This window comes from Melozone crissalis, unplaced genomic scaffold (genome assembly GCF_028551555.1).
Source record: "Melozone crissalis strain CALT ecotype California unplaced genomic scaffold, PUWL_Pcris_2 ptg000039l_1, whole genome shotgun sequence".
Taxonomy (NCBI): domain Eukaryota; kingdom Metazoa; phylum Chordata; class Aves; order Passeriformes; family Passerellidae; genus Melozone; species Melozone crissalis.
This window is the reverse complement of record NW_026535817.1, coordinates 5,465,926-5,491,350: the sequence shown is the minus strand read 5'-3', so window position 1 is coordinate 5,491,350 and position 25,425 is coordinate 5,465,926. Positions and strand designations below refer to the sequence as shown.

Sequence of the window (25,425 nt, the reverse complement as noted above, 5' to 3'; positions counted from 1 at the left end):
GAGGGTGGATCCATCTTGCAGGCTCTACCTGAACAGCCAAGATTTCAGGAGGCAGCACAAAGTCTTGTCTCCACAGGGGGGATCAGCTCAACTCTGTCCTCTGAAATGCAAACATGGTGAAGGTCCACTGCCGTGGACACAAATGAGACATTTCCATCAAGTACTACCCAGCAGCTGAATGAGAGGTTAGAAACCAGAGCTCCACTCTTCACATTGAAGTGGAAGGACAAGCAATTATGTCAGTCAAGGCCAAGATGTGAGCACTTCAAAATCAGTGCAACACCTATCAAATGCTTGTACTATATGCTAAAAGAGAAAATGGACTTTGGCTGTAATTGTATAATGATAGCTATGACCTGTCTCAACTATCAAAAATGCCCATGTACATGAGGATCCCCACATCTTGGCATCTGTACAGCTGAAACCCACTATTGCAAAAGGCATAAGGGCTGGGTGACTTCACCCTGGTGCAAATTGAAGTCAGAGAATGGAATTTCCCAGATACGTCGAAACCAAGCAAGCAGACCAACAGAAAAGCAAGGAATTGTAAAAGAATTATGAAATTAATAGTACATTAAGAAGAAAAAGCACAACTGTAGGAAGATGACAGAGCTTAGGAATGAGCTGAGTAGTCACAGCAGCATTTTCATTATCACCTGCACCTTAGGGCCACCAAACCAAACTGAATTCTTTACACTGGAAGGCAGCAGAGGCATTGTGCAGCTCAAACACTGACCAACCAAAGAGCAACTCTGGCACTCAAACACTGACCAACAAAAGAGCAACTCTGGCACTCATGCTGTAATGAGTCTAATTATAATGCACAAAGGATCTTCAAATTGTTCCCAAGTTACCTGCACTATACAGAACAATTAAAAAGATACTGACTGCACATGAGCAAAGCCAAGATGAATTTCAACAGAAGTGTTATGTACTCCCTGTACACAATCTTGTCACAGTTGGAGCTGCTGGATTTTAGACCAAAAACCCTGAATGTGCCACAGCACTGTGCCAGATTTTTTCATTTGCTACATTAAAGGACTTGAATGACAACATTTTGCAGACTTCTTCCAATCTTTATTGTGCAAGATCTTCATCCACTCCTTTTCTTACCAGAATTTAAGTTTTACAAGCCTTGCTGTGCTTTTGACTGTAGTGCTCCAATATGAAGTTTCTCCAGCAACCCTCCTAACTCCCAACATGAGTGGGAGTTGATAAAGGAATGATAAAAACATGTGTTTAAATAGTTTCCAGATCCAGATCCTTCAGGGAAGCAGCTTTTTTATTCTGTGTAGTTAGCAGGCTGAGCTGTAATGAAACAGAAGCAGGTGATAGCTTCATAATAATTCTTTGTAGGATCAAAGTAACAGTAACAGTAGAACTTCCATACTGAATGTGTCATGAAGGAGGGGGAACAAGCCCAGGCAGTGTGAGTTTGGGATAAACAGCAGAATATACAATGTACTCTGTAGATGACTACTGCTTTTGTCTTATTTCAGATCCCAAAGAATACAAGATGATAGGTAGCAGGAACTCACTTTAAAAGACACCTACAGGATAGGTGATTTAAATTTGTGCAAACATTGTCTTGTATGTTTTGTGTTTCTTACTGAGTCACTATTACTTCAGAATAAGCTAAGATTTACAGTCAGTGAACTGACCACAGTAAAAGTGTAATTTCTAGGCTCCCTCCTAGTCCAGCTCTATATCTGATACAATTTTACAGTGAAGGTGGATAATGTAGTGAAAACACACAATGCAGAAAGCAGCCCTCAGCCTGCAGGTTAGGAATAGAGAGAATCATTGCTCTGATGGAATTCACATGTGAACATTCAGCCCTCTGGGGCCTAGGAGAGAATAAATACCCAGATTCAGAAGAGGGGACATTCTTGCAGCACTGCTGGAGACCTTGAGCAGGGACAGTGCCAGTATGTGTTTTTTTTGGGGTAGAGAGAAAAAGGAAGGGGCTTGGCACAACAGTTCTGAAGTCTGGCAACAGCATTTGGGCTGCACAACATCAAATCTCTTTGTTATCCTTGAGAGAAAGCCTGGTGAGGAACAGCTAATTACCAATGTTTCCAGGAACAGCAAGACCTCTTCCTCTGTGGACACCAAGGCCAGGAGTTTATTCCCTTGAAATGTGACATAAGGATGTTTGGGGTTTTATGGGAAGAAAGCATCTTAGAAGCATTAGAGCTAAACAGACCCACATAACAAACAGGAGGTTGAAAAAAAAAAAAAAATTCCTCTTTCAGAGCAAATCTTTAGCAGCTGAATAGACCTTGTCATGACAGAGAGCATTTAGAGCCAGGAACCACAGCTTATGTTATGACAGCTTGGCAGCTATGCCCATTTATTCACTGCTGTTGAGAAAAAAATGCCATTTGTCCTAACTGAGCAATTTAGGTCAGCCAAACATCTCTCCTCTCTGCAGCTCACATGGGGTCACCCACATTAACAAGCTGTAATTTGCAAATGGTTTTCCTAAATCACTGTAAAAAAAAAAAAAAAGCAGGAGGCAGAAAGACCATCTTTACTTAATAGGAGGCCAACTTGAGTAATGAACTTCCTTGGCACAAAAACTGAACTCAGTGTATGAACCCCTGTGGGATTTGCTTCAAATTGTACAGCTGAAACACTATGGAAAAATTGAATACCAAGAGGAATCCACTCTCTCTCCTTTACCTCTCCAATGGCCTGGAAAGAAACAAGCATTTCCTACTCTGTCTGCACAATTTTTACCACTGCAGGAGCTGCTGCAGCTGTTGCACACAGCCAGTGGTAACTGCAGTGGGTGCACTCCAGCAAACAGGAGCTACAGTTATTTAAAGTTTTTTTGTCTTTGCTAACTTGCCATGTACACCTTCATTCACACATTTTGAACCTTGCAGGTTTCATTCATATCAAATTCCACAAATAAACCTAAGCTGTCAAATACGCTGTCAGAAGGTGACATGTCCAAAATACAAACTTGTAAAAGTCGTGTTGGTAATAATGCTCATGAGTGATCACCTCTGCCTCAGGAATGATGCACAGTGAGTACTTTTGCACATTCCAAGTGCCTGGATAAGACTTTTTGTGGGCTGGGTACCTGCTGGGATGCTGTGGCTGCTCTCTGTTCTGCCTGGCTCAGCCGCCTCTGCAGCCTGTCGATGTATTCCCGGTACTCCATCATCAGCGTCTCATCCTGTGGAAACACAATCTCTCATCACACTGCCAAGTTCTTTTTCACTGAAGCCACTCATTCACTGGATAAAGTAGCAAAAAAAAAGCTTAGCACAAGAGGAATGTCAGAAGTGGAACTGTTTTTCCCTTACAATAAAAGCCTGAGGACAAACTGCTGACACATTATAGAGAATTTCCAGCTCAAATGTGACATCATCTGACTTTTCCAATCAATCAATCTGCAGGGTAACTTTTACTCATTTCACCACCTTGAAGCAAGATGGATTAAGGCTAACATTTTAATTCAGGCTATTTAATCCATGCAACTTTACAAAGTAAATGCTTTAGCTATTTAGCTCAGAACAAAGAGGAATACATTAGATAATACAAATGAGATGATAAACCTGCTACAGATCTCCTCTGTTCCCTTCAAAGGGTCAGTAAAAAGCCTTTCTTAAACAGCCTTTACTCACTTCTCATATCATTTTTGTCCTCTAAATAACACAGCACTACAAAAAAAAACAAGAGAGAAGGACTTATCCTGGATAGAACTGGATGTTATCCCAGATTTATAAGGCTGACAGGAAAGCCCTTTCCTAAAGTGCCCATTAATTATTGAACAATGCACATTCCAAAACAACCCTGCCCTTCATCTTTAATGGATAATGCTTTTAGCTATATTCATATATGGACACAGAATGTAAATTCTGCATACACACAGCATGTGGAGAACTTGGTATATGAATGTGCCACATTATCCATAATCCCAGTGTGCCTGGGATTCACAGGCAGAAGTTAAGTCCAGAAACATTTCCTGAAATTTGTCCAGAATTGTTAGATTAGTCACTTAGAAAGACAGAAAGATGATTTCCTCTTTCCCTTCTGTAATTTGTGAGTAAAGTTCACTTGTCCTCCTGCCATTGGAACCCGTCAGTCAGCAAGAACACAGTGAGGATTCCCAACCGTTACTGTCTATCCCTGTCAAAAATCCTTAGTTTTCTCTAAGCCATCAACATAACTCACCTAAATAGGTTTCTGCTAAGATCTTAAGTGTATGCACACTGAAAGTAGCTGTCACATCAGTCATTATCTTACCTCAGTTACCTTCTCATTTGCTATTTCCAGCTGGGAAATGAGCTCCTGGCTCCGGAGTTTTTGTTGACGCAGCTCACTTCTGGGAATCACAAGAAAAGATGCTGATTGGCAAACAGAGGTACTTCAGTTATTGGAATGTCATTTCATAGATAGCTCCCTGAATTGTGGAGGCTTGTGGTGGGTTTTAATTGCAGGGTTACTCTTGAACCACCCATTTCAAAAGCAGCACACAGCACTTCTTCATGCTGTGCGTTCAAAAGTGTAATGGCAGAGGAACAAGATGCATTTGTTGGAATCAGCAAGACTTTGTCAAGAGCACTTGACATTTTACAGGGGTTTTTTCCCCTGTTTATTGAATCTTATTTTGGAGGCATGCTATCTAGTATGCAATAAATATAAGCTGCATTTTGCACAGTAAGTTCAATATTGAGATTAACATTCTAATTAGTGTTCCATAACCAGACCTCAATGTAGGCATTTTTAAAGGTGCTTTGAAGTACCTAAAAATAAATCATTCTATACTTGTGAGACAGACAACAATGTGACACTTAGTGAGGAAAAGGAAAATACCACCTACTTCAAAGCAGTCTTTTTACTTTTATACTGAATGAACTTTAGTGATCTTCAGTTTACACAGTATTGAAGACAAAAAACATCTGGGTTATGACAGACAAAATCTGAGCTAGTGCCTAAAGGAAACAGTTATTGGCTTCTATCAGCACAAGAAGAAGGATGACTAAAGACACAACTCCAGTAATTTTGGCCAGGGAAAGATGCAAACCTAAGTGAGCTGCTCTAACCTCTGACCAGTCTCTACCACCTCACCTTAAATGCTCTACCTGTTGCCCAAACTGCATGGGAAGCTAAAGCCTTTATTCTTTTTGAGGGAATGGAGGTAAGGCAGCAGATACTTTAACCTCAGGTTTTCACCTTAAAGTCTGCTGTTTTAATGATGGTACTTGGTTCTCAACAATGATTTGCTTTTATAAACTTTTAAACTTAGTACTTTGTAAAAGTTTGAAAACTGATACAGGGCATTTGAAATACAAGGTTGCAATGCATGTGTAACATAAGGTCACCACTACGGCTGGTAAGGAATTTCCACTCACCTGTTCTCAACCCACCATCTCAATCTCTTTCACCAGTCCCAAAAAATATCACAAAAGCTTCAACAACTTTGAACTTAGAAATGAAGGTCCATAGGCAGATATTTCAAGGTTGTTAAACAGTTAAAACCACATCTATAGGTTATACCTGTTATCACATGTGAACACTTGATATAAAAGTAAGAATTAAGATTGCAGGATCAAGTGTTAGTATGTAACACTATTTTCGTAATTTGTCCTCTGTAATTAGTACCAAGCATCAAATGAGGCATATTCCATATAGGAGACCAATTTTTAGATGCCCTAAAAATTGTGAGATACTGAAAGGAGCCTGTCTCCTGTGCTTGTGCTGAGGTGTGGAATTAGCATGCTTAGCAGCACAGACCATAAACAGAGTTTACAGGCTCATACACAGCTGTGATCAAGAAATTATTTTTATAATGAGATCACACTGAACACGTATTTAAAAAGAAACCGTTTAACCTTGTAAGCATCAGGAAATGTGATGGCTATTGAGCCAGACAGTTGATTCATTCTGAGTGTTAGCCCTCCCCCAAACACAACTTATGAGACCTCAATATTAGAACTGAGCAATAACCCCAACTGCTGGATAATTGCAGCAGCCCCCACTGCACATTGTCTGTGCTAAGTGAGTAGGAAACAAAAGGTGAGCTTGCAGCACTTCAGCAGACGGGTGATAAATCCACCAGCTGCAGCAAGTGCTTTCTGCAAAGCTCTCATGACAAATATAGCATGTGCCAGCTGTTTTTTTGGTTGAATTATACTATAATATGCTTCAGTTACTCTTAGTAATTATGAATTTTGTATACTGCCAGTACCTGCAGCTGTCTCTCATCCTGGTAAGATTTTTTTTCTTTAATGAACATCTTAAAATAAGCAGCTATGGCTGCCAAACATTGCACAAGTGCAGCCAAGAATAATGTTTCAGGAAAAGAGGCAACTTCCTCATCTCAAGATGCCATGCAATTCACTCCCTGTACTAAGGAGAAAGCATTCATGGCCAACACTTCATATATTGCCACCAAAAAAGGTCATTCCTCAGAGGCAGACTATTTTCAATCACAGAAAAGATAAAAACAGAGAACTCCAAACCCCACACATGCCTACTAATGAGTCAGGGACTCCAGCTATGACAAAGAAATGTGTCAGAGGCAAAAACTGGAACAAAGACACCCAAAATAGCTGCAGTCAGATGGCTTAAGCTAAGCAAAGTCTTTAAATATAAAAACAATATAGCAAGGATTCCCTTTTGTTAAGTACTGACAATTATCATGTAAGTGACTATTAAGGAAATTAAGCCATTCTGTATAGTTACTCATATTAATGGGTTTATGCTACAAGTGTTTTTTATCCCCCCCCCCCCCCCCACCAAAAGTTATATCTTGTTACTACACAATAATGGCAGATGAATAAGATTATTAATTTGTTTGTTCACATTGTATATTGTTACTGCATTTTATTACTTCTGTAATTAGAGTTCAGATTTTAAAGCTCCTCAAATGCAGTGTTTCATGGAAGCAAACCTAGACCCTGAATAGTTTAAGCCAATGTTTATAAATTGTTTCATGCCCTGTTTTTTAGAGGAACAGACCTGTGTACACCTATTTCTACCCCTATGCAAGGTGAACTGAGCAATCATCCATGTGTCTGACAGGCCAAAGCAATATCCATGGCAAATTGAGAGAACTGTCAGTTTCCTGTCAGGTTTTTAAGTTAGAGGATTGACCTGTCTGCAGTTGTCCAGATCTAGCCCACTTGAAGGGCATTCTGGGATGATTCAGTCATTGGATTCAATAGAAAACTTTGTTTATCCATGTGAATCTTATTGCTCCAACCAGAATCATGTTCAACAGAAATAAGCTCTTAGTGTTGGCCACTGCTGCAGAGTCTGGCAAGGGTTTATCTGCTTACCTGCAAAATTCTCTATTTAGCCCAACTTTTCATTCTCAGGGTAAGGACATAAAAAGCTACAAAAAAATACTGATACTGCAAAAAATATTTGCCAATGAGATGGCAGATATGATTAACCATGTTTTGCATTTGTGCATTTATCTACAGACCTGTAAAGGTGGGCTTTACAGAACAAATCAATCATCTTCCCTTATTTTTAAAACTTGCATAGTCTGTCACTTCATTTTATTTGAGCAGATGCTGGCAGACTGAATTACCCTGGTTTTGCCTGAATTCTGCTGTCAGAACTGTCTCTTTCAACCCTTCCCACTCTACCCTCTGTTCTGCTGTTACTGAGTTTATTTCCTTCCAGTTTACAAATTTCCTAAACATCCCTTTGGTATTGTTGATTCCACTTCCTATGTGCTGTGTCATTTCTTCTTCTCAGCTGAAGTCTGAAGAGCTACAGAGCTTCACAGGGATGCTGTAAAGTAACAAGAGCAGTCTCATCCAGATGTGGCCAGATGTGGAACCATTCTTCTGGATTATAGTGCTTCACTCAATGCAAGAGCCTTTAAAATCTTGTGTGTGCTTTCCTCACTTCTTTCAAAGGTAAATTCTTTCAAATGAAGACAAGAAAAGTAAAAAGCACTTGGCATTGAGTTTTTTACCATGGCTGTCAAAGGCAGATCACCTTAAATTTTTGGGACATTCCAACTGAGAGCCTAAAGCTTTATAATTGGAAGTAGGTCAGCAATAACAGCAACATGGATTGTTTCTAGTTCTTATCAAATTCAACACCCATTTGTGGAGAAGTGACACTGGAAATCAAAATGGCTTTTTCAACACTAAGTCTGATTTGGTTATTTGGATTACATGGACAAAAATCCACATATACAGGACCAGGGGAAAGAATCAGTTAATCTGATTAACATAAAATACTTAAATTATTCACCAAGACTTAAAAGCTCTTTTCATGTTATGAAAGAAGTTTGACAGTTTTATAAAATTTCTATACTTCTGTTTTCCAATTAAATTCCTATAAAGAATATGAAGGATGACTTTTTTTACAACTTTTTACAATGATCACTCACTTTATACTATTTTACTGCTATTTTCCAATTGCAAGCATTTGCTGGCTAAGTTCACTTCAGTACATATTAGCACTCCAAGTACATTTACCATGGATGCAATCAGGGGTCAGAGCAGTTTGGTTTCTGACTCTGCCAGAGCAGACACTGTGGGAATAAAGGGAATAAACTTGGCAGTGAGTTGTTAGCCATGCTGCCAAGAGAAAAGTTTGTATCTGGAATGATGACCTGTGTCACAAGGAGCAGTGACCTCCTTAGACACCTTCAGGGTTGACTGGGACAATGAAAGTGAAGCAAAAGTGGCTCCTTGCCCTTCTGCAAGGTGAAGATGAGGTCTGTTACCCAGAAATTCTCCTTAAGATGCATGCAGCAGGTTAGGATGCTCAGAGGGAAGAAAGCTTTTCTCATAAATGAAGACTGTAATACACTTCTATGAAGGAAATGTAATTTAGTCTACAAGTACTCAGTACACTGCCTCCAGTTTCAGCCTTGGATCTGAATTCCAAGTTCAGTTTTATCAGCAACAGTTCCATGTTCAACTTGAATGAGACCCAAAGGTCAGAAAAGCACAGAATAATTTTCAGTGAAGCTTGGAAGGATCCATTTACTTATCAACACTTCTATCTACAGTTTTTTCACTGATCCACTAGATTCTTAGGTTGTTTACATAATATGCTCTACCATTACAGTTTGCAAAATTTACTTTTACTTCTTAATTTTTTTTCAGATCAAAAACCTAACATTGACTGGTGCTGCTTCATTCTTTAGAATTATTTAATGCTTCCTTTGTGCATATGGATTACACCTCGCCAAGAAAACCCTGCAGCCTTAGAACATGACAAATGAGCAGCACAGAATGTGGAAAAGTTAGCAGCTGCTGCTGGTCAGTTTAATAAAAAGCCAAAAATGCTTCAGACACCTTCACATGGGAAATGAAAGCAATGAGGACAGGACTGGAAAACCACCCTGACTTTGAGGCAAAGGAATGGGAAACACCTACACCAACAAATGGGACACTGAGTCAGTGTTTATGGGAGCTGCACTACCAGCATAATCCTGGTGCAATGCAATCCAAAATGCTTCCCCCACACACATGGAGAGGACTTGGTTAGGAAGTTTATAACTTCCTAAAAAACCACTCAGCTATAAAACACATTAGCATGCTGCAAGAGTAATGATTCTTGTTAAAAACTGTATTTTGGTTAAAAAAATTGAATTCTGCTACATGTCACCAACACACCCTCTGCATTTGCTCACCTATTTACAGGGATCCTCTGTTCCCTTGGACCCCACCACGAGGCTTGGTGAGAACATTTCCTGCATTAGCCTCAAGAGACCTTTCAAACACAGCATTTAATTAACAATAGATTAATTAATCCATTACCAGTATCAGTCTTATTTTGTGTTCTTAATGAAATTTCCCCAATAAATGCATTTGCTGCAAAATTATTCTGCTTTTTAAATAATCAGCAACTTGATTTTAGTTCCCAACACAGTAAGAAGCTACTTGCTGTTCCTTACCTGCAGTCAAAATGTTATTGTGATAGGTGAAAAGAAATATAATTATACATTTATAGTATAAGCAAGGACTTTTGTGCTGAATAATTACTACAATGTAAATTCTGGAGCTGATTTTCATACCAACTGCATTCTGCACTACATTGCTGAGTGTCTGGCAATGCATATGGGGTGAAAAAACAAGGCTGGCTTTAAAATTTCCAGATAATACTGATAAGGGTCAGTCAGACTACTTGTCACCATGATATCAGAGCATCAGTGCACGGATTTAACACCAAATTCCTGGTGTCAGTAGAAATGACAACCTTCCTGTTTCTGTTGCCAGCTTCCTTGCCAGGTAGAGCAAATGCCTAACACAGACTTTTATTTCTAGTTTGTCCATTATGAAAAGGCATAACACACAAAACCATAACATAAAGTAACTGACTTAGCCTTTAGACTTGCACCAAAATACCTACTGAAGTCACATAAATAGGGACATTTTCAAGATTTATTACCCACTTTTCATCCAGGTTCACAAAGCAGACTTCCTTGTATTTTCTATGTCAGCATTTTGCTGCAGATAAATAAGGTCTAAATCTTTTGGTCTGCTGTAACAACATTTTAACACTGAACAGTAAAGGTTTTAGAGGGAAAACAGCTATATCACAGATAACTTTAATTATTTTGGAAGTCTGCAGTTTTCTCCTTTTAAGTGGAACTTGCTGAACCACATCCAGGATGTAGTGATGAACCCAGATGCTCAGCTGTGAAGTTTTGTATTTTGATTCACAGAAAATAAACTACAAGTTTGAGAGCTGAAATTTACCTTAGCATGAAAGATTGCAAAATAATTTTCTTCTCCAGTTACTGCATTTACAAAAGAAGCTAAAAAAGTATCAGTGAGAGCCAGGTAATTACATAGAGTGAGGCTACACCACTAAAACTGTCAGTGAATCAGCTCCCAGGGTCTCACAAACAGGCTCAATACTCGTCTTCTGATAGAGGCTTTTCCCTTTCCTAAAGAACTGTTTAATAATAACCTTTGCAAAATGCAGGATGTTTTAGGGGAAAGTAAAGCCAGCCTGTACCTGAACAGATAAGGTTAAAAGCCCCCTGTAACTGTTTGCTTAGGGAAGGTAAAGATGAGCATGGATTTCACTGCAAAGGTGGATATCCAGGTTAACAGTAGTGGCAAAGTAGATTTTCCTGGCTTGTGTTTAGAGCTGGGTTCTAATTCCACTCACACCACTGGAATTCTGACAGCCAAGCTATGCTTCAGGAACTGTAACTACAGAAATTGCATGGGATATTGGAAATATGATTGAAGCGGAGAATATGTATTAATACTAAATTAATATGTATTAATATGTATTAATACTAAATTAATACATATTAACATTAATAATAAAACATGAAAAAACCCCAAGACTACCCCAAAGGAAAGGAAAGGTAGAATTCACAGGTTCCCAATTTTAATAGGGAAAAGCTTTGCTTCCATGTTAACATGATAGCAAAGCAACTTCTAAAATCTCTCTCAGCAAAGAACCACATGAGTGAATCACTTCAAGTGATTAAAGGGCTGCTTCAAATTTATCAAGTTAACAGAGATACACAACCTGAATTTTTCTTCTCAAACCTACTGAAAGGTAATGCAATGTTATATTCCTTTCTAACTACTTGAATTTTAAAGAAATTACACTAATGAAATAAGGCTTCCTATTTTAGCAGTTATTGTGGAGCAGTGTGTCAACCTCCTCCAAGTTTTAAGCACTTTTGAAGAAGAGGAGATCTTGAGGACATAAACTTCTCTGCAGTTCTATAAAAAACACCAGGCTAATTTAATCTCAAATTAATAGCCTACTTGAGCTAACTGACAGCATTTCCCGAGCCTAGAAATGAAGCACAGGGGACACTTGCAAAACTGAAAATATTCTTGTATTCTGCACTGCAAAATACAAGTGAAACACAAGTATCAGCTTAGAAATATGGGTGAATTAAGAGAAAAGCTATGCAAATGATATTATGTATAAGTTATACAAATGCACAAAGTTTATATTGTATTTTTTTCTTAGGAGAACCACATAACCCATTTTTATCTTCATTTATAACAGCAACTGTTCAGTAGAGCACATTAGATGTACATTCCAAGAGGTTTTTGTCCAGTTTATTTTAGAAGTCTGGAGATTCACTCCACAACTGATGTTATGGCTTTTCTGAAGAGGTACAGAAGTTCTCGTAATCTAAAGTTAAAATTGTCTAAATTGAATGTGCTGTATCTTAAAGGAGAAAAATGAAAAGTACTATATTCCATTTGCTTTTTGCCATTACAACACCTTACACATTATCTACAAGATAATGAAACAATTAAAATTTTACTTCAGTGCTGACTTCAGAGAGCATCACAGTTTAGATCACTTTGTTTTGATGCAAGCACATCTTTGAGTCTGGATGATTTGCTCTTTCTAGGTTTTCACCACAAGTTTTTCACCCCAAACAGCACCTGAACCGCCCTTTGCAGAAGGAGAACAAAACTGCACTTACTTCAGCTTACTGATCCTGGCTTCTGCAGTTTCAGTGAGGTTCTTTGTTTCTTCTTTCCACCTGTTTGTTGCTTTCTGCTGAGCTACCAAGAGACGTCTGAGCTCAGTGCTGGACTTGTGGCTGGTGTCCTGCAGCTCCCTGAGCCGAGCTTCGTACCCATGTTCTTTCACTGCATGCTCATGCTCCATTGTGCTTATCTAAAAAAGCCCCCCACAAATCCAGCACAATCAAATCTCTCACTCTTCACCTTTTTTTTATATTTGTTTTACATTGCCTGAGTTAAATTTATAAACGTTTGTTGAAAGTGTGTAAGATACAGTAATTGAACTTCTAATTATGTACTCAGAGCTAGGTGTTCCCAAAGCCAATTTAAGCAAATAGGACAACTGACAATAAAGGATAGTAGCTGTGTATGCTTATTTTTGTAAGTAATCTTTATTCTTCTCCCTTGTGTTTCCTCCACAGAAACAAGTTGGTTCTTTTTCATCTAGCTAAATGTGTTAGGAGTTTCATAACTGCATCTGCAACCCTTTGTGCATCAGAGGGAAATGAAATCAAGCAGTGAATCTTATCTGTGACTGTAATGGAAGCCTGCCTGATTAAAAATGAGACAGATAAAGATTTAGTATATGCTTTCTGTGCTTCACATCCACCACCTCTCTGTTACAAGATTCTCATCCTTTGTTTATGCAAAGGGTTCTGGACTTGTACAAGAGTCCCTGCTCAATTTCACAGCTTGCTTTATCTTGTAGTGCAAAGTGGAAGCCAGATTTGAGCAGGTCCCCACTCACACCTTGCAAAACTGCTTACTGAGGTTGTCTTCATTGCTCCAGATCCTCAGATCCCTTTCTTTGGTATCTTTACACTGCAGAGGGGAAAGGAGCAACTTTCAGAAAGCACATCAAGGAGGAAAGCTGTTCCTCCATCCAGGAGCCACAGGCACCCTGAATCTGTTGAGGTTATTACTGATTCCTTATCCCACCTGCAGCCTGCTCAGCATTTAATGGAAAATATTCAAAAAGAACATTAACACTCTTTTTTTTCTTTGCAGCTAAGCATAGAGAACAATTTCCTCTGCCCAGAAAATAAGAAAACAGTGCTTGAGAGCCACACTGTTAAATTATTTATCAGTTACACACTGTCCTGTCAACATGGTGGACACACAAGTAGAGGAACACTGTGGGCAAAAAGTCAGACAGACAAAGATTTCTGACACATTAGAGACAATAAATAAACAAAGATTGGGAATTGCATTATTTAATCTATTCATTGCTTATTTAAAGCAAAGAACATTTGGGGTATTCTTATCAAGGAGAATTTAATACACATTAAAAAACAATTTAATTAGCAGAGATTGAGTTCCCCCATGGATTCTGAGGACACACAATGCAACAATAAAATACTTTTAAGCAGTAACCAGGATGCATCTGGAAACTCTCAATCTTAGTTTAAATATTTTATGTTTTTTCCTTGGAACTGCTGCCTTACTAAGCAAATATTAGCCTTACATTACAAAGAAAAAACCCAAAAAACCCATACCTTGATTTTAGCTTTTTTTTGAGCCTCCACTGCCAGTTTTCTCAAACCCTCCATTTCATTGTGCAATTGTTCATTCTCCTGCTGAAGTTTCAGTCTTTGTTCACTGACAAAGGAACTCTTTTCTCTTTCTGAATCCAGAGTGCTTTGCAATTTACTGATAACTTCCTGGCAACGGGATTTCTCTTCCTCAGAGCTGAAAGAGAAGGAAAGTCTGGCTGCAACTGAAGAACAGAACAACTCCTGAACCAGAGAATGAAAGAAATAGACTGGGAGCTATCCACAAATCAGCAAAGAATGTTATCATGATGATGAAATTGATAAAATCAATCTTAGTTTCACAATTATGGTATCTTAATACTATGTCTGCTACTGAATGAAAGGATTTGACAAAGCCCTAACAACACACATTGAAAAGCTCAAATAGTCCTTTCCACTGCTTTCTGTTCTTACTTCTGTAAACTTCTGTAACACCACTTACTTCATTTCCAGCTGTTTCAGTTTGTTTTGTGTCACCTGCAGACCCCGCTGCAGGTCATCCTTGGCAGCTTCTGCAAGTAAATACTTCTGATGCAGCTGCTCCAGCTTCCTGCTGTCAGATTCGTGCTCTCTGTGCTCCCTGTAAATCTGAAGAGCCAGCTCACATGTCAGTTTACTCCTCATTGCCTCTTCTTTTCCCATGATTTAGAATTAAACTCTATTTCTAACATTGTTGCTGCCACTTGAAAAAGAGGAAAGATTCCAATGATCTGATCAGACATTTATTTTGTATTCTGTCTATTGATCTTAAGTGGAATATCTACCAGCATTCTTTTGGTTATGCTAAACATCTCTTTTACTTTTTACACTTTTCAAAGAACTTTCTTTTTCAGTTTGGTGTTGCTGCTTTAAAAGACCTTCTGGATTAAAAAAAAAAAAAAAAATTCTGGATAAAAAAAAAAAAAAGAATACAAACAACCTTAAAGTAAATACATGAAAATTTATAAGAACATTTACTCAAAAATAAAATAAGAAATTAAGGGAGAAATATATGAAAAATGGACAAAAATCTATGTATTTTTCCTTCTGTAAAGAGATCTTAAATGTGATGTAAAAATACAATTGCCTTACCTTTTCAAGTTCTTCTTCCACTGCTCTCTTTTCTCTAATGGCTCGTTCAAGTTGACTTTGTTTTTCTGCACATTCCTTTTCATAAAAGTAATTTTGAAATAAGATTTAATAAATCAAAATAAAAACTCAAGAAGTGCTGAAGCCAAACATCACCCAGTGTAAATGCAGTTCTTGCTGCTGCCATGGATGCATTTGATTTTGTTTACCTGCTCACTAATTTCTCTATAGCATCACTCAATATGCAGACCAAGACACGTCAAATGAAACCTTTTAAAGATAAATTTAATGCATAAATAGGTGCATAAGCACTGAATTCTTCTGGTCACCTGCATAATTTATTACAAGTTGCTGGTCCATTCAGAAATAGGATGTCTGTGATCCACAGACTTTCTGTTAGGATGCTTTCTCAGCTTTCATATCAGCTTTCCTTTCTACACATACAAGATAAGCATGGAAGGCTGAGTTCAGTGTCTCTGAAAGAAACAGGGATACTTCAGAAGTGCCATCACATGGGAAATATTTTCTAGAGCACAGATCTCACTGTCAAAATGCCAGTGAATTCATCTCTGGAGACATGCAGGATGTAATGTGTACAGCAATAGAGGACTGTCCTACACAATTACTCATTATTGACCTAAAATACCAAATTCTAGTGGAAGTATTTGATCAGCCAAAGTCTTAGTTAAAGTCTTAGAATGTTTTGCTACTGAAAATATTTTTATCACTCAACTCCATACCATCTGAAGAGCTGAAACTTCTTCTGTCAGCCGAGAAACCTGCATGTTACATTGCTTCTTTGCAGTGTCCACCTGGGACCAAAACAGAACTCCAAAATTAGTCCCACTAACTTCTCCATCTTGCTTTTTGACATATATATGTAGTATAAAGGTGGTGCATGTATATAAAGCATGGTAATAGCTGGGACAGCAATAACAGAAAGCTCTTATGACATAAATGTTACAAGAATTGTTGGAGAATTTTGCTCAGAAATGGCTTATAGAGTTTTGTTCAGACATGCCATAATCATATACAGCTGATGGAAAAGTAAAAGGCAGCTGTAAGAAGCAGTTCCCAAGCCTGTTTCTGTAAACAACAAAAGTTCTCAGGCACGTTTATGTAAACAGCAGAAGTTCTCAGGGTGTTTTTTAATAACAAGTAAATATCTTGTCCTTGGATAAGTTTTGGGAAAGCAAAAGTGACAAACATGGAGGCCTTGAGAACCATTCATATCAGGGTGAGAAAACAAATCTTGGTTTCAATAACAAACCACAGGTATTGAAAACAAAAGGAGGGGTTAATGTGTAATCTGAAGCCTATGATGAGCTCGGGTTTTGCAATATGTATGAGCTTAATTAACACTGTTATAAAATGTGCCTGGGGGATCAATAAATCGGAGTTCGATGCTGATCAGAGGATGGGTCGTCTCCCTTCGCTTCAACAAAGAATGATTATTATCAATCCACACTACTTTAACTGAGGGTGTTTAGGAGACAAAAAAGCACAAATGAAGACACCACAAGTGCCATTCACATCTTCACAGTGCGGCCTTCCCCATGCCAGTGTCTGCAGAGACACCAACACTTTTGCTTCTTGTTTAGAACACGTCTGGACGATAAATGCTGAAGAGGATGGTGCTATCACCATGCTGCCTTGCCACTGATATTATCCAAACTCTTGTGGGAAAACTGCTTGTGATGACCATGCACCAGAGGAAAACCAAAAAATCTTCCCATCTTTCTGAACATCAGAACTTACTTCCTTTCTAATTCTTGCAGCAGTATTTTCTGCAAGTTGAGACATTTCATCCTGCAGTTTTTTGATCTCTTCTTCCTTTTTTTTCTCCCCAAAGAGTGCCTAAAAGAAAAATAACAAAATGAAATAGCACTGATATTTCAGTGTGATACTAAGAGCACCAAGAGAAAAACACACATTGCTCAAAAAACATTTTATTTTCCCTTTTTACACTGAGGCTCAGTAACACTGACATGGAAAACATGTGGCACTAAATGCACATTCTTGTAAATCAGAACCACACAAAGCATTAGTGTCAGTAGATGCCTTTTTCTATTGGGACTTGGAGATTTTGGCTGAGCATGGAATTATACAGAAGAAAGCACAAGAACCCAGAGCAAAATTTCCACTTCAGTCTCCTGCAGAGCAAGGAGAAAACAATTTGAAACACAAAGTGTTAACATATATGTATATTAAAGTGCATGTTTTTTAATCTGTTCATTAACTGAACATGATTATTTTTTTCTTATGTTCATTGAATTTTCTTCCCAGTTTGAAAAATTCAGGATGTTTAAGCCAGAGGAGTAAATTAAGAATTGTCTGCTTGGTTTTGGCTGCTTGAGCCTTGTTTTCATATCAATATTTTTGGCACAAACGTTTTTCTATGATAGTTTAACCACACATTGTATACAAATCTTCTTTTAAGGCCCTCCAATGTCTAGGTTTCTTTGTTGATGACTCTGTACTTTCCTTGTTTCCTATGTCTTGTCTTTAACAGTTATAAATTCATAACAGAACCTTCCTTTTTTTTTTGACACCAGTACTGGGTAAGAAACTCTGAACTCTCGACAAAAAGTTTGGAAGATTCATATTTAGGTACAGTGTTGTCACTTAGATGACCTTGATCCAGGCACTCAACATATGCTTTGAAGTTTGTACTGTATGACAAATCTGAGTGATGAGTGGTCACATCCCAGTTTGCTCTCAGTGGATGACTAATGTTAATGAAAGAAGCTAGCTTGTGTATTCTAAATATCCTAATATCTAGGAAACACCTGACTTACCTGACTTTTTTGCAGGTTAGCTTCTTCCAAGAGCTGTATGCAATCTTGGACTTTGGCAACAGCATCATATGTCTCACTTTCTAGACTGGCAGACTTGGCCTGAAGCTCTGTGATCTGTTCCTCCAGGGCTACTTTTTCTGTTCTCAGCTGTTCAGCATCTTGAACAGCCACACACAATCTACAAGATAGCAGAAATTTAACAATGTGATGGTCAATCAGGACACTGATCCATTCAAACTGAGCTATTAGTAAGTATCTATTCATAAATTGCCCAAATTGCATTGTTTTCTGCTTGTTTTTGGACAGAGTGTTTTGAGTTTGATGATCAATCAAGTCCTGGAAAGAAACAGAATTATAGGAGTTAACTCAGATATCCAATCTCAGAAGATCCTTTGAAGAATCCCAGTGATATTCTGGGATACATCACTGAAAATGTTCTATATTAAACCAGAACAGCCCCAGAAGAAATAAAGTTTTCCTCTGTGGAGGAAACTGAATAATTGGATGTGGGCAATGAAGTTGCAGTTTTAGAGAAAGAAAGCCACTGGTAATTTCACAACAGCTCAGGAATTCTCATTGTTTAATTATGATTGTCAGTATTGGCAGGCATGAGAAGGGCCAAGAGGGCCTCAGAGGGATCATCAGAAACATCTTTGTCACTTCCTAACATGTTTGCCGCAAAACATGCAAGGACAGACAACCCCTCTATTTTTGTAGGGTATAAATTTTTGCATGTATCCTGTTAGTAACACACAGTGAGCTCTCCTGACCTTATTTCCAGCTGTTTTATGTTGGACTGCATTTGCTGCAAGCGTTTGTCAGATGCTGTTTCTCTCTCCTGGGCAGACATCCTGTCTTCTTCCTGGAAAGAATGAAAGTGTTACCCAGTCCTGATCTGAGCTGAACAAAATAAAGATATAATCACATAAAACAAGCTAGATAACAACTTGCAGTTCACTTAACATCGGCATTCAGAAAATGACTGCCCACTCAGTTGCAACAGAAATGATTCCTTTCTTAGAATACCTTTCTCTCCAATTGGCTCTGAAGCTTCTCTTTCAATGCCATCATTTCTTCAAGCTTAGCATTTGCTGCCTGCCCATCTATTTTGGCTTGCCTGCATATAAAAAAACCCCATTTTTAATAGAGGGGGAAAAAAATGTCTCAATTAAAACTTTGTCACAATAGCTGGGAACAGCAGAAAAATTCCACAATACTGTTCTCACAGGGCAACAGAGGTTTTCCTCCTTCTCCCTATGTGGCACAGAGAGAGAGGAATACCAAACTCCAAAAGTCCTGTGGGAATCACTTCACAGATTATAAGGAAGGAGTATGCATTGGTTAAAGAAGGACTAGGAAATCAAAAACTTCAAGTGATTCAATAACTTCGGTATAATTAGTCACAGATATCTTATAGAGAAGTCTTTTGCAGAATTACATTTCACTTTTTAAAGCAGCAGGACTAATTAAAACAATCATTATGCACTTTTGAAGAATTCAGCTGATGTGCTTTGTAATCTGAAGGAGAAGAGGGGAAAAATCCCCAGGAATAGCTGGTGAATCATGTTAATGACTAGTGGCTCTTCATCCTCAGTAGAAAACCCTGCTGAAAAAAGCAGCCCTGCCACTCCTGTGACTTGGGACCAGAGAGACACACACAGCCTTCACCTGGGGTGTAACCCAATTATTCAGGCTGCAGATTAGGCTAAATTTAAAAACCAGTGACTGACTCTATCACAAAGGTAAAAGCCAGCAAGCCTGTCTTAGATTAGCTCATGCAAACTGCAGCACCAATGGTCATGAAAGAAGCTGGCAAATATTTCATACTTTTAACAATCAACTTCAACCAAATATTTCTTGTAGAAATACTGATTTTGAATGCAGGGCATACAAGTCAAGAGTACTGTACCTACATGAAAATCTTAAGCAAAATATACAATCCAAGCAATTTTACCCAATTAATTGGATAAGTTGGTTTAGGGTTACAGTTTCTTTAAGATGCAAAAACTACAATAAAACCATTATTCCTAAACACATGGTCTTCAGTGTGGGCCCAAAACTCTGACCTTAGTCCATCTGAAACAATGCATCTTTCTCCTACAAGAAGGACTGGAAATTCAGGAGGACATTACATTGCCTCCTGCAAAATATTTTAGAAGTGTTGTAAAGCAAAATATAAACTCAAAAGGCAGTGTAAGAAGGGAAAAATAAGAGAAACATAAAAAGGTCATAAATATTAGAACACCTGAAGTATTAACAATGCATTTTAAACAACCAAGTTCAGGGTTAGGTAAAATTCAGAGGTCTGCATTTTACAGGCAACAAATTGATTCTAAAGATACAGCTTTTATTCTTTATTGTACACTATATGTTTGACCTAATTTTGGCAAGTTATCTCTGTTTAGGAGCTTTAAGATTCTGAAATGCAGATCCATGCCCCAGCTCTGCCAAGTTTCTTAATTTGTGTGTTTTATCCAGGCCATACAAAGCTAATTTAAACCTCAATTCTCTGACACACAAGATGGTTTTTTTAAATCTACTTTTGCTTTCCTGACTTAGTACCCAATTCCCATAAATCATGTGAAAATATGGAAAACATGCCAAAGGATTAGAATTGTCTGCACCATATGTTATATAATCCATGCAGATTACATCTTCATGTTATAGAAGCAGCTGGTGAAAATATTCCAGACTTCCTGGAGAAACACTGCAGCAATTTCTAGGATCAGACAGAGCTGCTGCCATTAACTTTGGGAGTAAAAAACTGTTTTTAGGGGTGCATGGACTTTAGGCTGATCTGAGAGGAAGGTGAGCATGTATCAGTGTCTGTAACTAGAGATGGATAATGACTGAATTGCTTATTTTACTCTCAGTTCATAAATCCACTGTTGAATGAAACAAAATTTTAATTTGACATCAACCATCACCAGCTGAAAGAGAGAAGAGACACAGTAAACTGGCATTGAATAGACTTGAGCTGTAAACACAAGTAATTATGAAATTTTGTCACAGATATTATTTCTCCTTTCTCTTGATATACTTCAGGAATGTAATTAACACTTCTTTTACCTTTAACTTCCACAGAACCTAAGGTTTAGAGCTCTTTATTGATAAGAAGTGAAAGCAAATTTTATTAAAAAAGTTAAAACTTGGAGGCTTGTTTGAACATACAAATTTCAGAACTGTAATGAGCAACCACATAACTGGCTTTTGAGCAAACTGTATTCTAATGAAAGCCTTTCTTCAGAATTAGCTGTGATGTGATACTGACAATTTTTCTTTTAAATCAAAGGTCAAATGTTGACTGTTTCAGGGAAAAGCTGGACCAAACAACACTAACTGGAAATATGTTACCATATATAACACTAATGATGTCTGGCAAACTTCAGAAACAGCTACTGAAGCCATTTTAACTGTGAGGGTGAAATTAGCTTGCACTACAAACAAGGCACATGGCACAGCAGCAGGTCAGGAAAAGCTCCAGAAAAGATGTTTATTATTTTTTTAATCTGCCTGCTTTATACCTCAGCTGTTTTTGTAGCTGCTCTAGTTCCACATCTTGTTCTGTCACAGTTTTCAGAAACTGCTGATTGGTCTGCAAAATAAAGAGAGATTTGTAATATGTTCACTGTAGCATTGAAAATGTTACACATGCCTTACACTGATATAGTAAAGATGGCCACAGTGGCAGGCAGCACTCAAAATGCACAATATTCTCCTTTTCTCCCCTCTCACCTATTAACTGCTAATGTTCTTCTTGCTTTTTTGACTGTTGCTAAGAATTGTTTTCAGGCACTTGCTACTTCTAAAATATCTGAGTGCTAACACTTCATTTCAAGACCACCACAGAGTACTTAAAGTAAAAACCTCATCTTGCCCACATCTATTATTTTGGTTTCACTAAAAACAACAAAATATCAGATGAAATGAACTCAGATAATCAATGAGATCTTTCTGCAAATTTCTGCAGTTTACTTCAGTTTTGACTACCCTAAGTATTTTAACATCAGCAGTGAACACTCTTGCCTCAATACTGAATCTCATTTCCAGAGCATGAATAAATATGCTGAACAATTCCAACCTGAGCACATCTAGGAAACACAGCTGTTTTACCACAATAAAAAATGTCACTAACTAACATGTCTCCTCACTTCCTATTTTTCAGTTTGTTAGTTCAAAAAAAGGGCTTCATGCTTTATCCCATGACATCTTTATGCCTTTGGTAGCAGATGGTGCCAAATGTTTTTGGGACAATGCAAACAAATGGATTATCTTTACCTTAAATATTGTCTTAACTCTTTTCTCTGATGTGAGAAAAAAAGATTTCAGTGATAAAAACAAGATTAGACTGTTAGAGTAGGTTAGGAGTCTTTTTGCCAGTATTCAAAACAAACACTCAAAAAAAAAATCATACAGGAATCAAAAACAAACTTCCCAGTCAAAAACCTCACCCCTTCTTTCACCTCAATTTTTCAATAAAAAACTACTGGAGAGATTCTATTAAAACTGCTTATCAATTTTGGAAGGCCTAGACTAAAGCTTATTAACTAAGAAGTCTCACAGTGTAAGGATGTGGATAAAGCACTGGAAGGTTATTAGAGCTCAGCAAAATGTGCAGAAAGGTGACAAAGACACTGAAGACAGCAGTACCAAAACAGGAATGGATAAAAATGTGCCAGACAGAGCATTTGCAAGAGGGCATAATTGAAAGAAATGTCTCTTTTGTGAAAACATGTGTGAAGTACACTAGCCATAATTCTGAGTGAAGTCTGCAAATTTGAGTGGCACCAGGTAATGTGTGAAGGCCTTTTGGCTTGGGTTCTGTACTTTGAGGGTCTATTAGGAAAATAAAGAAATTACTAATTCACTGTTCAGAAGGCTTTACTCACCACGTGCAGTTGGCGAGTCAGCTGCTGAATGCTACTCAGCTGCTCCTAAAAAGAGAATTCAGAGTTTCTTATCATTATTACAGGCAGAAAAAGTGAATAATTAGAAAGCTTCATTGTCACCTGAAAACATTATAAAAAACCCCTATACATGTAGCAGGAAATACAGTGTGTTTTCATAGATTTCAGCTAGATTGGCTTCATACCCCATGAAATTAGATTTCCTACTGAATTATCTATCTAATATTTCCTGGGTCACAAACTGCCTCCCTCCAAACCTCACATGCACTTACTATGAAAACATGAAGGGACACATGAACAGTGCTTTTAAAGAGTCCTACAGACTGTGGTGCTACTACAAGCATTTTTGCTAAGCAAAGTAACAGACGTGCACCCACTAATTAAAAAATGCCTGTTATGGACATTTTAATTTGTTCTTTGCCATACAGTCCTTATGATGTCCCCTCTCCTCCTTGCCTTCTGTCAACTCCAATTCTACTTGATCTTACCTATTTCTATTTACCTCTGACAGCTGTTTGCTGCTCCTTCATTGAAAGCTAAACCTAAAATAAAAGTTTATTTAACTGGAGAGCTGTTTTCTCTGGGAGATGTTTAAGAATAAAAGGCTGTTTAGCCTCGTTCTTGTCAAGGTGGAATTACAATGCACCAAAAATTGAGTTACTAATAAGAAATGGAATCTGGAAGCCCTACAACAGCTACCAATGGCTCTCTATACTCTACTGTGTATGTTATTAGTACCTGACAATGCGACACAAAAAATAATTAATAGAAGAGACAGGAGCAGAAATTTGGAACTACACAAAGATCAGAGTCCTCTTCACTACTCCTTGAAATAATTATGAAATTTGACAGAGTACAACAGCTGCACAGACACTTACCCTTTTTCTCAGAAAGGATCACACTACCAAGGTGAACTCAATACCACAAAAAACCAAAAATCAGTAAAAAAATATTTCTGAGGTGAGCTGTAGCTGTGCCCACAAGTGAAGTGCTTTTGAAAATAGAGAGGAAATATTAAAAGAATTTGTACATTCTCTCCTAGGAATACATGTAGCAAAGCACATAAAAGTTTCTATTAGTTCTTCACACACTTAGCATCTTTACAGAGCTCATCAGAGCAGAACAACTTTTCTAAGAATTCCCTGAAAGGCCTTCCCCAGACTCAGCAGAACAGAAACAGGCTGCTAAACTCAAGCTGTCATTAGACAAAGATTAGTGAACTTAATTTTTTCACCTGTTTACTTCTTTAATGAATAACAGCAAGAAATGGTGACTGCTTTTCCAGCTATTCAAAGGAGAACAGATACAGAAAGACTTTCCCCTCAGAACTCAGAAATCTTAAGCAACTTTTCCAGATGTTCCACCATCCTGAAGATTTCCGACTGTGCAATTCAAACACAGGATTATTTATATACACGTGCACATTTTGTGTACACACATATATGCACAATGTTGGAATCTATAAAATTAGAGGGCTTTTTGGGAAATGGTTAAAATAGTTAAAAAAATATAGGCCTCAAACTGAAGTTTTGTTAGCATTGCAGATACAGCAGAAAAGTTTCCCAAGCAAGCAGAAAAGTTTCCCAAGCAGTAGAGCACACGTGACAAATAACAATAGGCCTCTGTAGAATTAGCTTTAAGATGGCAACAAAGTTATTTAATGTATATCTTTAGAAAGTCAGCATGAATAGAGCTCTGTTCTTTGTCTCTTATGAACCAGTCTTTGTTTTAACTACCATTACGTGTGTTTTATAAGATTGGATAGAATGCTTGTCAATATGTGTTGTTCTATGTATGATTGGCTGAAATCTAGACTGAGATGGTTTTATGTCTTTCTGTATCACCCCTCCCTGGAGAGACATTTTGGTGTGGATCAGTGAGCTGTTAACATCATGTCTCCATTTTGTGTTTTGAGACTGATGTGCTGGAAATAAAAGCAAAAATCTCTTCACTGCTCTGGTTCCAATGTTGTCCATATCTGGACGTTTTGCCGCAGCATAGTGGGTTCCTTTTTTAAGACGTGGGTTCCTGACACAATTGGACTTATATCTACCCTTCCCCCGCAATAACTTTCCCCTCAGAACTCAGAAATCTTAAGCAACTTTTCCAGATGTTCCACCATCCTGAAGATTTCCAACCATGCAATTCAAACACAGGATTATTTACATACACGTGCACATTTTGTGTACACACATATATGTACATGAAAAAGAAAAAAAGAACAAGAAGAAATGAGAATTACACTCTGCTTTTTCCTCTCAGCTATGAGAAGGTGTGTTCTGGTCAGGCGCTCCTGGTACTGCTGCTGAAGCCGGTCGTGCTCCTGGGACAGTGTCTGCCAGCGCTCCACTGCTTGGTCTCTCTCCTAATTTACAGAAAAATATTCTATCACAGCACCTTTGTCTTCATCTGGCATTGGCTAAGAAGACAGGTCTTAACTTCTGTTGTGAAGAAATGCCAGTACTATACTTTTCTCTGCACATATTATTTTAAAATTTAAATTCAAGTGCAGAAAAACAGATGCTTGGAAATTGAAATTCCACTTCTGTCGCAGACATTTTTTCATAGAAATGCTTTCTTTGGGACTTGTTCATCTTCTGGGAAGCTGAGGCCCCAGAAAGAGAATGTAAACTGATTATCAGCTGCTGTGGCATGCAATAGGATGCAC

General features: G+C 38.0%; 1 protein-coding gene across 2 annotated transcripts in view; it reads right to left on the bottom strand.

Annotated features, from left to right (window-relative positions):
- Positions 1–1,091: 1,091 nt before the first annotated feature.
- Positions 1,092–25,425, bottom strand: part of SCLT1 (sodium channel and clathrin linker 1) — a 32,489-nt gene continuing 8,155 nt past the window's right edge. The window contains exons 7-21 of one of the 2 annotated variants that reach the window (XM_054283802.1): positions 25,000–25,122; positions 22,740–22,784; positions 21,375–21,445; positions 18,877–18,967; positions 18,621–18,712; positions 17,851–18,028; positions 16,811–16,909; positions 15,793–15,864; positions 15,056–15,130; positions 14,427–14,572; positions 13,949–14,141; positions 12,410–12,606; positions 4,261–4,339; positions 3,092–3,187; positions 1,092–1,308 (exon numbers count right to left, since the gene is read on the bottom strand). In XM_054283802.1, coding sequence (XP_054139777.1) covers positions 1,240–1,308; positions 3,092–3,187; positions 4,261–4,339; positions 12,410–12,606; positions 13,949–14,141; positions 14,427–14,572; positions 15,056–15,130; positions 15,793–15,864; positions 16,811–16,909; positions 17,851–18,028; positions 18,621–18,712; positions 18,877–18,967; positions 21,375–21,445; positions 22,740–22,784; positions 25,000–25,122 — 1,626 coding nt within the window. In that variant the 3' untranslated portion in view covers positions 1,092–1,239. Of the gene's footprint in view, positions 1,309–2,432; positions 3,188–4,260; positions 4,340–12,409; positions 12,607–13,948; positions 14,142–14,426; positions 14,573–15,055; positions 15,131–15,792; positions 15,865–16,810; positions 16,910–17,850; positions 18,029–18,620; positions 18,713–18,876; positions 18,968–21,374; positions 21,446–22,739; positions 22,785–24,999; positions 25,123–25,425 lie in introns of those variants that run through there. The other variant, XM_054283800.1, reaches the window with a different exon arrangement.